The 15,608-nt window shown below is 44.3% G+C and overlaps 1 protein-coding gene across 1 annotated transcript; it reads right to left on the bottom strand.

Moving 5' to 3' along the window:
• Nucleotides 1–815: 815 nt before the first annotated feature.
• Nucleotides 816–2,474, bottom strand: LOC125945007 (uncharacterized). The gene is made up of 3 exons (XM_049666535.1): nt 2,225–2,474; nt 1,426–1,599; nt 816–846 (listed from the first exon to the last, which is right to left on the bottom strand). Exons 1-3 carry the CDS (start codon nt 2,413–2,415, stop codon nt 816–818), a joined length of 396 nt encoding a protein of 131 aa, XP_049522492.1. The 5' UTR covers nt 2,416–2,474.
• Nucleotides 2,475–15,608: the final 13,134 nt, after the last annotated feature.

Here is a 15,608-nt window from a genome sequence, read left to right as displayed (position 1 = left end):
TTACGTATGTAATCTCTTGTCTCATAAGTACCCGTCGCCGCTTTAGTAAGAGACAGCATTACGCCGTGCGCCTCAAGGTTTACCACCATTCTCTGATTGACTTGCCCATTGGGCATTGTCTGCGAATGTTGAAATGAAACCTGCTAATGCAAACGAAGACAATGAAGTTGGACAGTACGGCGATGGTGTCCGTTGATGGCCTACCTTTAGCTATCATCTCCCACCCTGTAAATAAATGCGACGCATCGTCAAAATATTTATCTTGGTTTTCTTTCGCAGCTTGTTACGTTTCTTATAATAATAAGCATTTCAGCTGCTACTTCTGCTTTTTGATGTACTGCAACATTGTAACTCTGTATTTAGACTAGTTATTGCTGTTAAAGGGCCATGAGATATTCGTCTGACTACAGTATTATCAGTTTACCATTGTAACCGTGAGTAGAGAGCCCAATACGCTTACGAAAAAAAAAACAGGAAAACTCGAAACTTTCTATTTGAAATTGGTGCATGTAAGCCCCTTCTGACAGTAACTGACACTTTAGCATCGTCTGTGCAACATCAGGAAGTGAGGGGCTACTACTTTGTTGCCTTTCGTGTTTTACCTTTTTGAACCACCTTGTAACCTCACCCACTTCGTTTCTGTACATTCTGACAAAAATGAAAGTGACCAGTTCTACCAGAGTTCTTGTCTTGTCTTGTCTTGTCAAGTCTTGTCTAATACAGCACAACTTTGCATAAGCCTTGGCTGAAATGGCAAAATGTATGATGGCACATGGCTAGAAACAGGGGCATTTGTCTAGTCTAATACGCGTCGTCTACTCTTGCGCCATTTGTTGCAAGATGAACCTGTACCAAATAGGCCAAGAAGCCTTACTTTGCACAATCCAGGTTCCTATTTCTTAGAGCTGCCTATGTAGTTAAATAGACACAACCACTAAGCCTTCTAAAAATGTTTTGTGTAGTGGTACATGACACAAATACATAATGCGCTCCACTCGCTGCAATTATGTTGCACTTGGAAGTAATCATTTCGTATGTACATGTAATGAAAGCGAATAATTTCTAAATGCATGTCATATCTCTGAGGGCTTCTAGTTTTCATGGACCGAAATGTATTGCATGAATTGCATGGCAACAACAAATGGAGATGATGTGATAAGCAGAAGTCAGAATGGCAATCATTCAGCAGATAAGATTACGTATAGCCCTTGTATTCACTGAACTTGAAATATTCTACCAGTCTTTGCTATCATGTCAACTGTGGATGTGTAGGCCGCAACAACTGATGCAGAACTTGGTCGTGGCCCTGTTAGCAATAATGCCATATATTTTGTGAATAAAAACAATATGTATTTTTCGAAATGCAAATTTGATGTCCTGAACCCTCTTCTTTTTACACAGCATTGAAGCAGCACACACAAGCACATTTCGTGACCATTTTTTAAATAATCCCGATATTTAAATCCTGCATACACCTCAGATGGGAAGGCGTCCCTCACAGCAGCAACGACACAGCTGGGCAGCACCTTCCTGTTGCCCCGTCCCAGCCAATGCCACACCCACCGTGCAAATTGGCGGTATGCGGTGTATCTGTAGCGCCTGAAAATAAATGAACAAGGTTAGGATAATTTTAAAGATAACGCTAATTAGCGGCGGGAGATACCTCCTGTAGCGTACAGCCAGCGTCAAAAGTATAGGGCCCGCGGCATCCGAGGAAAGGCTGAATATTTTCTGACAGCTGCAGGAATCGCGGGTAATTCAACGTTGTCTGAGGTACCGTGAACCGTAAATTTGTGACGCCGACTGCACGTCTCCTGGAAGTTACGCGCGTGCTACGATTGATGGACTCGAACACTAAAACGGAAGGTTGGACGGACGTATTACGTCATGTTGCGACCTGAGATTACAAATAGTTCCCGACCGAAAATCTAATATTGCGAAGGTCGTGCTTTGAGTCGAGGCCACGGTGGACAAGCCTTGTTCTGATAGCGAGGGCCGGTGATAGCTGCATCAGGTCCTCTTCAGTTGCTCTGACTACGAATGAATTTGCGTTCCGGGATGCGGCCGGTTTTCATGTGCGATGATAGAGCCTTTTCTGTATGCGGGCCCACAAATACGGTTCCTTTTCGAAATAAACACTCAGTTGAAAGTTAGCGCTCGTCCTGTTCTCTCGTTCTTGTCCGTGTCACCAAGCGCTATGACCACCTTTGATGTAAGTAAATACCTGTGGATTTCCGGGGCCTCTACAAGCGCCAGGCGGTCTTCCATGAGGGCGTAATACGCCACTTCAAGGGCATGCACGTTCAGGCAAGCCTGAACAAACCTGGAGTGCCATGTGATGTATGCCTCGTTGCCCCGGAGTGCGTCCACACAGTCAATCTCTGTGCAGCACACCGACTCGAGCTGCGTCTCCATTGCCCTGCAGTGTCCACATTGGCACCTGCCATAACCGCGATTCAACAGGAAACGTGCGCTCTGCTGGCACCGCACGCTGTAATTAGCCGATGTTGCTGAGCATCGTAGTTAGTTTTTACAAACTGTACCCTGAGGGTAACCTAAATAGATAAAGAAATAAATCAACTGTCTGCTGTTAGACCGGTATATAAAGCACGTAAAGCCATTAGCTGTCGCTCATTCGAAAACCAGAATTAATGTAGGTACATCGAAGCATGCAATCACCATGGCTCTAAACACAACGGATACATTGCACATATATGCCGCAGTATTTATTGCTCTTAAGACGCTATGAAAATTGAGATTAATTATGACATGCGAAGAGTTGAGACTATATACACGCTACTGTTAAATACCGAGCAGGCCACAACGTTCAACGCCGATTTGTTGTGTCTTAACACTGAACATGGCCGATGCGAGAGTTTTGTTGAGGTTTGTCCTCGCCATCGCCGGCCGCCATATCCGAGTCGCGGCTGTCTAGTGGGTTGAATTGAAAGTGATAGGCCACGTCTAATACGGCGGTGACTCCCACATGCAGGAAATCGTGACCGCTGGACGACGAAATCGAGGACGACGACGACGATGATGGCGAGGATAGCGAGGACGTGGCAAATCTCGTGCAGGCGTAGCAGACTAACTAGCAAAACGAAGCTCGTGCGCCGGCGCGCACGCTGGCTGCGCGTCAGACCATACGTCATGGCTTTTTGCGATCACGTGCCCACTTTGGTTACAATCCCTCTTCTCCCGTCTCGTTTCTCTCTGAAACCAAAACTTGGACTGGTCGCTACAAAAAAGACACCAAATAAATACCTGTCGTGCTCTGAAGTAAATGAGGTTTCGTGCCGTGATTACTGGGTCATTAACTACTTATTAAAGCAGAAAGAAACACATGTACTTTTTTGTGTCAGTACTTCTTTAAAAATATTAGGGTCATGAGTCAGGTGGTGTTTCCCAGGCAAAATGAATTATATCCGAGAGAGATGAACTTATACAGTCACTTTCTTTTGGAAGCGATGATACCGTTGTAGCCTAACACACAACAAAACTTCGTACACAAGTGTTTTTAACAATAGCTTTACAGAAGGCTAATAAGTCTTAATATTATGAAACATAACTTTTTATAGGAGACACTGTCAGATGACTAATATATACAATTGGGGGGTCTGTAATTTCCTCCATGACTTAACGTATCTTGGCGTGCTTCATGCAATAATCCCATTCTGCCTACTCACATATGCAGCATTACTAATCACATCTATCATGGCCTCGGCTACATCCGAAGAAGTAACTGCCTACCTCTTCTCATTGATAAAGACTCGGTAGGCGTAAGACGGACCAAAATTCGAACAGGAATACGCCGTATAGAATTAGTAGGGAATCTTCTGCGATGTAGAACTTATGCAGTACACTCGAGTTTGTTCAGAATCGGACGGTAAGATTAATTTATTCTGACTATTCATTCATGATCGGTGTTACTAAATAAAAATTGTGCTCCAATCCACGCTGTGAGGGTGGTTCACGAGCGAAGCTGTGGTACCACCTGATGCGATAGACCAGTGTGACGCCTTGAACGATTGCGCATTGTACCACATGAAATGATTGACAGCAAGACAATTAAATGGACTGTACCATAAGTTAATTTCTTTGAAACGATATTAATAACTGCTTTGTGATCGCTGTGATGAACACGCCGCTCATCGCGTTCACACTGATCTTCGGAAATCCTATTTATGTGTGGCCTTCCCATAGAGATATTACAACACAAATGAAATCAGTCGCTAGGCGGCTTCTTCTTTTACATATCAAAGTGTAGCGACGTCACTCCCTGCTTTCTATGCTACAGTTGCCGCTTCTCGGGCACTGCAGCTTATGCAACCGTAATCTTTACCGGGAAGCATGCAGTCTCGCATTGTTCGAACGCGCCTGATCACTTGTCATGTGGTTTCGAAACTTGTTTTGTGCTTTCCTTTGTTGAAATCAATACTCGGGTATGCCTTACATGCGTTATTCCCCATGGAGACAGGCACTTTTCGCTTCAATTCGGTAAAGGTTTTCTGTGGACTTTTCTGTCGATGGAGACGTAGTTTCCCAGCATACAAGTCATATACAGATTCGCTTCAAAAGGATGCTCAGCTTCTATCGCTAGATTCGCGTCGTGAAGTCTCCTGACTTTGCATAAGTTCTATCATTCTACGCTCCAATATTTCATCATCCAAGAGCACAGTGCTTCTGATCACGTATCAGCAAAGAGCAGCCTTGCCTTCAGAACGTATAGTCAGCGTAACATGCTTACGGAGCGCGGAATCTGAAAAAAGTTTATATTTCTATACACTACGCACACACCGTGGTATTGTTATTTACAGCATGTACTGGTCTAGAGTAAGCACTAGTTTTTCATTGGTTTACTGGCTGCGGTCCTAGTTGCGTTGAAAATGAACTTATTCGCAGAACTTCGGCTGCGTAAACTTTTGAAGATAACTGTGCCATTGAACACCCGTGTTTTCTTTATTCTGCACACAATCTTTTAAATGAATGGCCTTCCAGTCAACGTCCTGCAGTGCTTACACCTGGGTAATTTTCAGGGCAGGCATCGCAAACATTATGTACTAAGTATACCAAATCCACTCTCGTATATTACATCACTATTAACACAATTGAGGTATAATAAATATCTAAAGAAACAAAGGATAATAAGATTCCCTAATAAATTTTACTAAAATGTCAGGACTACTTTAAAACTTGGCCCGCTCGTCTCGTGTACCTCCCTAAGCTTTATGGAAAACTGGAAGGGTGAAATTCAAGCGCGAAATTGCCAAGTCTTGCCGCACTGTGCAAAGGAAGCAATGTGTGGTTTATTAGGACCATATGAAAGGTTATGCGTGAGTAGTTCCATTGCACTACTCACGCATAATGTTAGTGAAGATTAAAGTGTGCTCGACAGGGGAAAAGCGCGAACATAGGAAGGACAAGAAGGGCAACACACACCAGTGTTCCCCTTCTTGTCCATCGTGTGGTGGTGCTATTCCCCTGTTGAGTATGTAGCGACTAGACCAAGCCTCTAAGGTGTTGCAAATAAAGTGTGCTTTTTGTGAATCATTTCAATGTAATGTTGATTTTATGTTAACACCGAAATAACAGATGTGTGTTCGCACTGCTGACACATGGATATGCTACTTCATTCAATATCTGAGCGAACCCACTGCTCTGAATTCATGCAAAGCTCTCAAGGCTCACCAGTGTAATGTGTGACATTATAGAATAAGGTCTATGTAGATAGGTGACCTAACGTTAGATTGTGACGCGATGTTGTGGCGAATGCTCTCACTTACTACATGCTTACTACGCTTCTTATGTATTGCGTTCTCAGTATATGCAATGTCATGGCGGCATGATGTGAGCTGGTACAGTAAACTACTACTCGGCGCAACGAGCCTCGAGAAGTTGGTCCCGCGAAATTTAGATGGCGTTGCCGTGCCTCCGCAAGCTGCCATTGCAGTACGTATGGGCTTCTATGGCACCATCGCTACCATAAGTAACTCACCGTGGCCTTCATTTGCATCCAAGATCAGGTACGCAAAAATTCTGCTTTAATGTAATGCAAATGTACTCCGTCAAATAGCTTTAGCTATATTCCTTTGGATGGATACTACGTCTGCGGCTGCCAGGTGATTTTTCTACTTTTGTGCCTTTTAATTCCGCGCACTGCACGGAATTTTTTTAACAGTGGAGCTGTTCAAGCCGGCCGTAATGTGTGCCGCCTGCCAATGCGTTGCCTAGCAACCACCTAGCGGAGCGTCACGCGCTATGCTCGGGAGAGAAAAAGATCAAATGAGAGCGAGAAAGAGAGAGAGAGAGAGAAACTAATTGTAGCAGCACCAACGAGGCAACGTGCAGAGGTGCTGCCCACGCCATTAGCGCTACCATTTTCCATAGAGTTAATACACTGACTCTAGAGGACAAGCTGCCCATAGGGCCCATGCACTGAAATTGGTCACCGCAAGACCGCCGCCATTATGATACGCTGATGTTGCCAGCTCCTGAAACGCTTGCTAGACTTGGCGCTAGTAATCAGTTTTAATCTGTCATCCTAAAAATTGTGCATGTGCAGCCGTGTGCGCGTGGGTGTGGGAGGTGTTAGCCGTGCAGCTGGCATTTACGCAAACCAAGGATGACCCTGTTAAAATTTCCAGCGGTATGTGGTTTTCAACGGTCACGCACTAGCGAAAATACCATATAGCTGTTAAAGCTTGCATGTTTGCTGTCGCAAGTGTCACTTGCCGAGCAATAGGATAAAAAAATTCTGTACTGTGATGCTTTTCGAACGATTGCGATGAATCAGGAAAGCTATCTACTCGCGTGACGTTCTGAACAAGTCGTTTACTTACGTTTACTTACGTGTGAAGGGAAATGCCAGAGCCATTTGGAGCTTTAGTCTTGCAGAAAAGGCACGAAGGTGCCATCGCGTCAACCGATGTCGTCGCGCGATCACATGTCAGAGCTAAATTATACCAAACGAAAGCACAGAACGCCCATAAGGAAACTACCACGCATCTGAAAACACAAATAAAAAATATCCTAAACCGAAATTCGCGTTATTGAATGAATGAGTACATAGGGAATTGCATAAATTACGTTAGCAAGCGCTTCCTGTAAGCTTATTATGCACACATCACATTCATAAAGTCATCCGGTATTCGTTTTTTATGACACAACATAAGGCAACCTACCGTTGTTTTCATCTCTCAAAAGTAATTGCGCTGGCCACATTGGCGCGTTACAAGATGGCGTCGACAAGATGGTGGGGCCCTAGCGGTCCCCCCTTTTTCGGCACATATTTGCCTCTATTGTCAGTTATATTAACTCTATGCCCTATTCCCCGAATTGGCGCCGAACGCTCGCGGTGTCCTTGACTGCAGCAGGCGTCTCTGGCGCTCCCACCAGCTACGCCTGCGCACGCGCCATGACGTCATCCCGGCGTGTCGTCTGCTGTGCGCCGCCTCTGCACCGTGCATAGTTTTCACCTCACTTCCCCTACGTGTGCTCGGACTGCAAGTGCTTCGCGAGGCCACGGACCACGAGGAAATGCTTATACACTTCGTGCAACGTAGCATCACTTCGTATAGACAGGACCAGCTAGTAACCGATCAGCTCCGCTGTGTCTTTAGCCTTGCGTCACAAGTGCAAGCTACCCCGATTATTTCTGTTACGTTTCAAGCAGCACAAGAGTCGCACAAACGCTAATTTCCCATGACATAGCTGCAGAGGCAAAATATTATTTTGCAATATCTTCATAAATTTCCGCCTTAAGAAAGAAATTGGCTTTCAAAATACGTTATTTGGGTTTATTTGTCGGAAATACATTATAACTAAGGCAAAAAAGAAGTTTGGAAGCCGGTTCGCATGCTCCCGAAAACAGCCAGCTATTTCTTGTACGAAAAAGATGGGGCAGCTAGAAAGACACAAAACAATAACCGTAACTCTTTGGTAATTTGCCATCGGGTGCAAAGCTGACAGACTAAGCAGCGACAAAGTGATAAAAAATTAGAGTAACGCGCAGCCGCCTTCGACCGTACCAACTCGCGCTCGTAGTATCAGTGATATTGATCTGCCGTCGTTCAGAGCGCTCGGCTATTGCTTCGATGCGCTGCGGTGGTCAAACAGATTTATATATTTATACCACAATGAATTCCGCGTCCGTGTTATGAAACTTGCGATTTTGGAACGGCTTTTTTTTTTACAATTTAAAGAGCTTCTGCCGCAACAAGCGGTAAGCTGAGTCATTGAAGTTGATAAATTCCCGGTAATATACCAATCGATGCAAGTTTCATTTCAAATCGCTTTTTACTGGCCCAAAATGCCTTTAAAGTTTGAACGTTTCCACAGAATCCCATACTTCAAACTTCGCCCGCAATTTGGAACGGGTTTTCGGCCGTGAGTAATGGTACTGCTTCCATAAAAATGTCGGTCTACGCGCGCAGAGCCTACTTCAACGATAATTTTGTTTAAACATGGCGTCTATGATTAGTTACTCGCGACAACCGAGGCTCTCCCGTAGAAAACGAGCATGTTTGCGGAGGCGGCCGCTATAGGCGCTGTTCGACTCTGTCTCCAGTTCCTGCTCTTGGTGTCAAGTACGGCAGCAAGGAACGTGTCCAATGGCAGCTTGGGGTTCTGTCCGTATACAAGAGTTAAACGTACAATAAAGCTCAGAGTAATGTCGGCAGGAATTACAGCCAGTCATGCAGGGCAGAGCGGCGACCCACTAACGATGGTCGGCAGAAACATTGATGACAAGCATCTCTTTGATAGCTGCATCAAGACGCCCTGCAAGGCCGTTAATCTTAGGTTGATGCGCAGTTGTCAACTTGTGTTTTGTAGCCCGGGAGTGCCAGTGGTTCTGGATAATCTTTTTTTAGAAAATAGCTGTCCCAGTTTGTGACCCCGCAGGGGCGTCTGCGTCAGCAGGCGTTTAGTTTGTTGCAACACCACCCACCCATGCCCATCGGGATGGGACCCTGCCACGCTTAACAGTGCGTGGCTTAGCCATGTCTGAGGAAAAGGAGATCCAGGGGGTGAGGTGACGGTGAGTGTTGGGACATTTAATGCGCTTCAGTGGAGGCCCTTGGCCTCGCCTTCACGTAGATGACCCCTCTGGACTGACCCAGCCGGAGTAAATCGGTGGTCGGCTTGTCCTGCCCCTCTTCTCAATCTTTTACTTTCCAATCAAATTACCTTAATCAAATCTCCTATCAACTTACCGATAGGAAAGAAAAATGTAAGTTGTTAGGAAAGAAAAATAATGAGAAGATAGGCGAGGCAAGCCGATCACCATCACCGAATTACCCACCTGCAACTTACCGCTTCGATGGAAAAGCAACGACGCATCTATGACGCCTGCCACGTACCGCGGTGCCAGCTTCAACACTGGTGTTATTCTCCATCTTTGGACACCGTCACGAGAAGTTGGCTTCGCGAAAAGTTGATGGTTTACTCTGGTACCATGTCTTGCCGCCAAGACACCGACATCATATATGAAATCGCTCCTCACAACTCCACTATCGGTCGACCTTGCACCGACGTCGTCCACGTCACCCAAGCGATACCACTAGGACGATCTAGCAAGTACCGGGACGGCGGCTTCACCGCCGCGGGTCATGATACGAAGCGCTGCCAGAGACGACGCTGAGGACAGTAGAGAAGACGACGAAGCTCGCTGATTTCACGGGACTTTATTCCATCTTGTGTGCTGCTGAACGTGTTGTAAAAAGCCTATCAATATATATTAAACTTATCTTCCCCCGTAATATTATGACGTGGTGAGCCGGAAAAGATAGCAGGGAAGTTTTAATCTTTGCTGTTGATAGTGTCCGGCGTCGTTTCCATCAATAACAGCTCCACTGTAAGTCTAAACTGTGGGTTCTTTTCCTGAGCTATGATGGTGGTGTTTCCCACTGAATGCGGTGACCGTGAAGTATATGCAATGTCTATACACTGTCTATAGACTATTTTGATAGACCAGCTTATAGTCTGTTTATGGACTTATGGCATTACACGTTTTGTAGATTGTGGTCTATAGGCAGTTCCTGTAGATCAGTCTACAGTTAATCTATACACTTCAGCCTTATAATTTTTGTCGGATATTGTCGATACAGAGTGTTCCAGCTAACTTAAATTTAGCGAAGCTGTTAAACGAAATTTAAAAAAAGACGGTGCAATAAAATCCGATTTTAAGATCCGTAAATTCGGCTTTTCAGAGATCTGATCTGTAGGTGTTTTATTGCGATAGCAATTATATGGACACTCAAAAGCAGATTTCTGCCGTCGGCGTCGCCGTCGCCGTCGCCGTCGCTGTCGCCGTCGCCGTCGCCGTGAGGTTCCGTATGACGTCAATGGAGATGAAATCGTCGCCGCGCGCCGCCGAACGCTGTATGTGCGAGTGAAAGGGCGCGAGGGGCGCGCGCTTTCACGGGGAGTGAACGCACGGCGGAGAACAAACGCGCGTTCTGCGCCGTGCTCTCTTAAGGGCTGCAGAAGTAGGCGTCTCTGTTCTCCTTCACAATCACCATGTATGTAGAGCAAACGCGCCTTCTTCCGACGAGCGAGAGGCCGTGGGGGAGGGAGAGGGAAGGGAGGCGACGTTTAGCTGCGGCACGCAGTGCCTATTTATATCAGAGGCTCCGGCAACAGTCACCAACGCCGCACGCATTTTGAGCGAACGCGTGCAAAACGCCGACGGCGTCGACAACAGTTCTGCGTGTTGCCGGTGCTGCTACATGTCCAAGTTTATACAGCTGATAAAGCTAATATCATTACTCTGTATAGCTCTCTACAAATTTGCTATCGCAATTGTTTATGATAGCGTACCTTGCACCATGACTTTTTTATTGCGATAGCAATTATATGGACACTCAAAAGCAGATTTCTGCCGTCGCCGTCGCCGTGAGGTTCCGTATGACGTCATTTGGAGATGAAATCGTCGCCGCGCGCCGAACGCTGTATGTGTGAGTGAAAGGGCGCGAGGGGCGCGTCTTTCACGGGGAGTGAACGCACGGCGGAGAACAAACGCGCGTTCTGCGCCGTGCTCGCTTAAGGGCTGCAGAAGTAGGCGTTTCTTTTCTCCTTTACAATCACCATATATGTAGAGCAAACGCGCCTTCTTCAGACGCGCGAGAGGCCGTGGGGGAGGGGGAGGGAAGGGAGGCGACGTTTAGCTGCGGCACCAAGTGCCTATTTATATCAGAGGCTCCAGCAACAGTCACCAACGCCGCACGCATTTTGAGCTAACGCGGGCAAAACGCCGATGGCGTCGACAACAGTTCTGCGTGTTGTTGCTACCAAAGCCGCTCACCTTACTTCGTATGACATTGCTGTGTTGCTATCGCATTCATTGCTTCGCCCTTAGGGCGAAACTGTGACATTTTTTAACCTTTTATTTTCATTGACCAGCTTGGCTAAAATAGCTGGGACGCCCTATATACTAGGTAAGAGACTACATTTCGCCACCTATGTTACGGCCGGCCATTTTATTCTGCTTATACATAAACGCTCACTGTTGGGGGTCTTAATAAGCAGACTATTAGAAATAACTATACAAATTTATTGCATTCAGTATACATATGGGAACATACATAGGGAACTGTACATAGAAAAGCATGCTTGCAGATGGAAGTAGTCAAAAATTGCATTGCAAAAATTGTATTGATTGCTTTGATATATCAAAGCAATCAATACAATAATGACGTACGCATATGCTCGGCCGCACAGGCATATAGCGCCTGGAAAAGACTGGGTGGGCTCAGATTATCTGGCGTACATTGTAAGTGAACGAGAAGCTTTAATAAATTTATAGCGCAGGATATTGTCTGCGAAAAACCACCCGATGTTGGTGATACAGCCTAGATATGGGGAGAACCTAAAGAGTATCTGAGAATCAGACGACACATAGATGCACACCACATACGCGACATCGGTTCATATCGCACACTCGCAATTTCTGCGTTGGCAGCTATACACATTACGAGTCTCTGTGCTGTTAGCTTGATGCCTGTTTGGAATCCGCTTCTCGCTAAAGCTGGCATTCATAACCTCTATTTACATGATTGGATCGGAATTTTGTTTTCTTTATTTTACTGCCGCAAAAGAAATGCTATGAAAAACGACTGTAAAGACTGTCTTGGGATTGCCGAGAGCGACTACGGAGGTCATATAATGTGGTGAACAAATGCGGAAGTATACACCATGTCCATACTAAACTCTACAAAGAGGCTTTAAAGCAATGTCAGCAGTATATACAATCCCAGTGGTTTATATAAAACGTAGCTCCGTAGTATCCGCCTGTACGTCCGCTTGGTTACAGCGTACGCGGGTTGGGCCGAGTTTAACGACTTTTGTCCATAGACGGCAAGGAAACCTGAAGCAATGAGACAATATCGGCTGTCCTTTAGTTCATCTCACAGCTTACCGCAATTGGTGTACGGTCTGTTCGCTCTAGATAACACGACCTTTGATGATGTCCCACCCTATAGCCTTCATCGGGGGGCGGGGGGGATATAGGAAACCAGTAAAAAATAATTCAAATCACATAGAAATATATATTTCGCTTTCCTGTGGTTCGAAAGGAAAAATTATCGTCGGGGATGCATTCCAGACTAACTAGGGTGCCGGGCCCAGAGGTTACATGTTAAAAACCAGTGCAATCCTGGATGAAACTCGGCGAGCAGACTCTTAAACACCTAATTATGTGGTAAAAAATAATTAAGGGCTGCGTAATTCGATGACAGAGATGCCATGGTGACCTTTATTGCTTTTCTCTGTAGACATTCTATAAACTGGCAATCGGCTAAAGAAATAACAAACAGAAAAACTTTTGCATATAAACGGCGTATAGACCGCTAATATAGACAAAAAAAACACAATTTAACGACTTTTGCCAAGACGAAATTTATAGACGGGGAATAGATGAAAGAAGTAGACACTTCATGAAATTTTGTCTATAGAAAATATATAAACCGGGCATATACGAAATAATTAACACCTTATCGACTGTCGTCTATAGACAGTCCTTAGACACAGAATGAACAAGAATAAATAGACAGGGTATCGACTTTGGTCTATGCGTAGTCTATAGAGCAGAAGTTCAGAAAAAGAAACAAACAACTTATCGACTTTTTTCTGTAGACCGACTATAGAATGGGAGTAGACAAAAAGAAATAAAGATCTTATTAACTTTTGTCATAAACAGTCTATAGACAATGAATGGACAAGAATAAATAGAGACTGTATCGGCTTTTTTCTATAGATAGTCTATAGAGAGGAAGTAGACAAAATGAAACAAACATCTTATCGACTTTTTTCTATAGACTGTCTATAGAATGTGAGTAGACAAGAAGAAATACAAATCTTATCAACTTTTGTCTATAGTGAGTCTATAGATTCTGTATCAACAAAGGAACAAATCTATAGAAAAGCAAAGTTGTCTACAAGAAGTCTATAGAGATTCTATAGAAATTCTAAACTGATTTGTGTAAGGGTTGTATTGGGACCTATTTTATTCCTTCGATACGTCAACGACATCAGCAGTAACATTACATCATCCACAGTTAGACTATTTGCAGTAGATTGCGTAATTTATAGACGAATAATTCACCCTTCCGACGCTGACACTTTGCAATCTGACCTCGCGACAATTACGGACTGGTGCTGACAGTGGGAAATGTAAATAAATGTTTCTAAAACTAATGCTAGAGCTTTCACTAGAGCTTCTAAGCCGCAGCTTACCCAATACAAGATGAACGGCATTACTATTACACATAATCACACAATAAAATACTTCGGAATTCATTTATCTCTAAACGTTTCATGGAATCAACACATCGATGCCACTACTAGCAGCGCGTGCAAAACGCTTGGCTACATCAGGCGTAACCTTTACTCGGCAAGCCAATCCACTAAATTATTTGCCTATACGACACTGGTTCGTTCAAAAATGGAATACGAGTTTTTTTATTTGGAACCCGCGTCAGTCGTACCTCATCAACAAGCTCGAGTCAGTCCAAAAAAGGCAGCCCGTTTCATTATGAAAAATAACTCACGAACTTCCAGCATCACCAACATTCAAAATTCTCTAAATCTTCTCTTTCTAGATAATCGTAGATACATAGCACTTCTTTCCCATTTTCACAAGCTTTATCACTGCGGGTCGTCTTTACGCGCATGCCACATCAGGCCCGCCCATCGCATCTTCCAACACCTTGATCATCCGTTTAAAGTGCAGCCCGTTCTGGTGCGCACTAACTTCTTGAGTCATTCGCCTCTCTTTCTCGCAATATATCACTGGAATTAGTTACCGAATGAAATCGCATCCGTTCTAAGTCATGATGATTTCCTAGCAAAAATAAAACACTATTTTAACGTAAAAACGTAGGATGTTCTTGCTCAATCGTTCAAGACGTCATTGTGGTAAAGTGCTCTTTTTGTCGTTTGACTTTTTTTTTCTTCATCACAATATTTTGATGTTTCTTGCGCAGATGGTTTTTTTGTAGGTTAGTCGTGAGTTCCTTGTACTGCCTATTTTTGTCTGCTTGTGTTCTGTCTTTTATTGTTACATGCTGTATCTGCTGGTATGTGTACCTCTTTTAACAAGCATTTTTCTTTGAAATTACTCATTCTAAGTAGCCTTGATATTGTGTAACACCCATATTAATGGTTCTTCGAGGTTTAGGATGTGTCGTTGTAATTGCTTTTACGGTTTGTCTGATTTTTTTCGCTTGTGTTCTTGTTTTTATAATAACATGCATTACCTCATTTGAATGCGTCTACTGTCACTGCTATTGTTTTATTGTAACACCCCTATGTAATGCCCAATGGGCCTTTAAGGTACTTGAATAAAAAAAAAGTCACGACTCACAGCTCCATTGACACCAGGAACGTACGGAACACCAGTGCGTCTTCGGAACGATTTCTCTTCAGACACCGAAGGACGGAAAAGACGGCTTTTAAGTACGCGCCAGAGTGCTTCATTGCTGTAGCCACGTTTCTATAGTATTTCGCATTTGCTTTGCTGATTCTTTGCGGCGATACTGAGAAAAACCCTGGTCCTACCATTGATGAGTTACTGGCTGGGATTCTAGCAGGGCAAAAGTAATATAAAAAAGGCTGCATAAGATCGCACAGAGATTTAAGAAAGTCGAAACATCAGCCTCTCAAATTAAAGAGGTCTCATCAGCCGCTCGCCTTCTGGACAAAAATGTCACAGACATGGAGAAAAAGGTTATCGACAATGAGGACCGCGGGAGAAGGAACAACCTTCTGGTATTTGACATTCCAGAGAAACCGAATGAAACGCAGGCAGACCTTGAACAAAGTGTTGTCAAAGGCATTTTCGAAGAGACGCTAGGAAGAAAAGTTGACGTTCACTTTAGCATACATAAACAGGGTGAAGGCGAAAAGGTGCGCGCTCACGAGATATTCATTAAATTGCTTTAATATTCTCATTCGAGTGCGTTGTTACTTCCTATTATTGTTTTCTCTTTACTTGTTTTTCTCTTGTTCTCTTTTTCGGGCATCGGCTCTAGATCTGCGTGGTTAACGGCACGTTAGAACTGTCATGACTTTCTCTTTTATTGCGATAGTAATTATATGGACACTCTAAAGCG

Source organism: Dermacentor silvarum, chromosome 4 (assembly GCF_013339745.2).
Source record: "Dermacentor silvarum isolate Dsil-2018 chromosome 4, BIME_Dsil_1.4, whole genome shotgun sequence".
In the NCBI taxonomy this organism is placed as follows: Eukaryota; Metazoa; Arthropoda; class Arachnida; order Ixodida; family Ixodidae; genus Dermacentor; species Dermacentor silvarum.
This window is presented reverse-complemented; position numbering and strand designations above follow the sequence as displayed.

Coding starts and splice junctions, on each gene's coding strand:
- LOC125945007 (XM_049666535.1), bottom strand. CDS start 2,415: ATGGAGACGCAGCTCGAGTCGGTGTGCTGCACAGAGATTGACTGTGTG. Junction 1,600..2,224: donor GAGGCCCCGGAAATCCACAG/GTATTTACTTAC, acceptor ATTTATTTTCAG/GCGCTACAGATACACCGCAT. Junction 847..1,425: donor TTAAAAAATGGTCACGAAAT/GTGCTTGTGTGT, acceptor TATTTGGTACAG/GTTCATCTTGCAACAAATGG.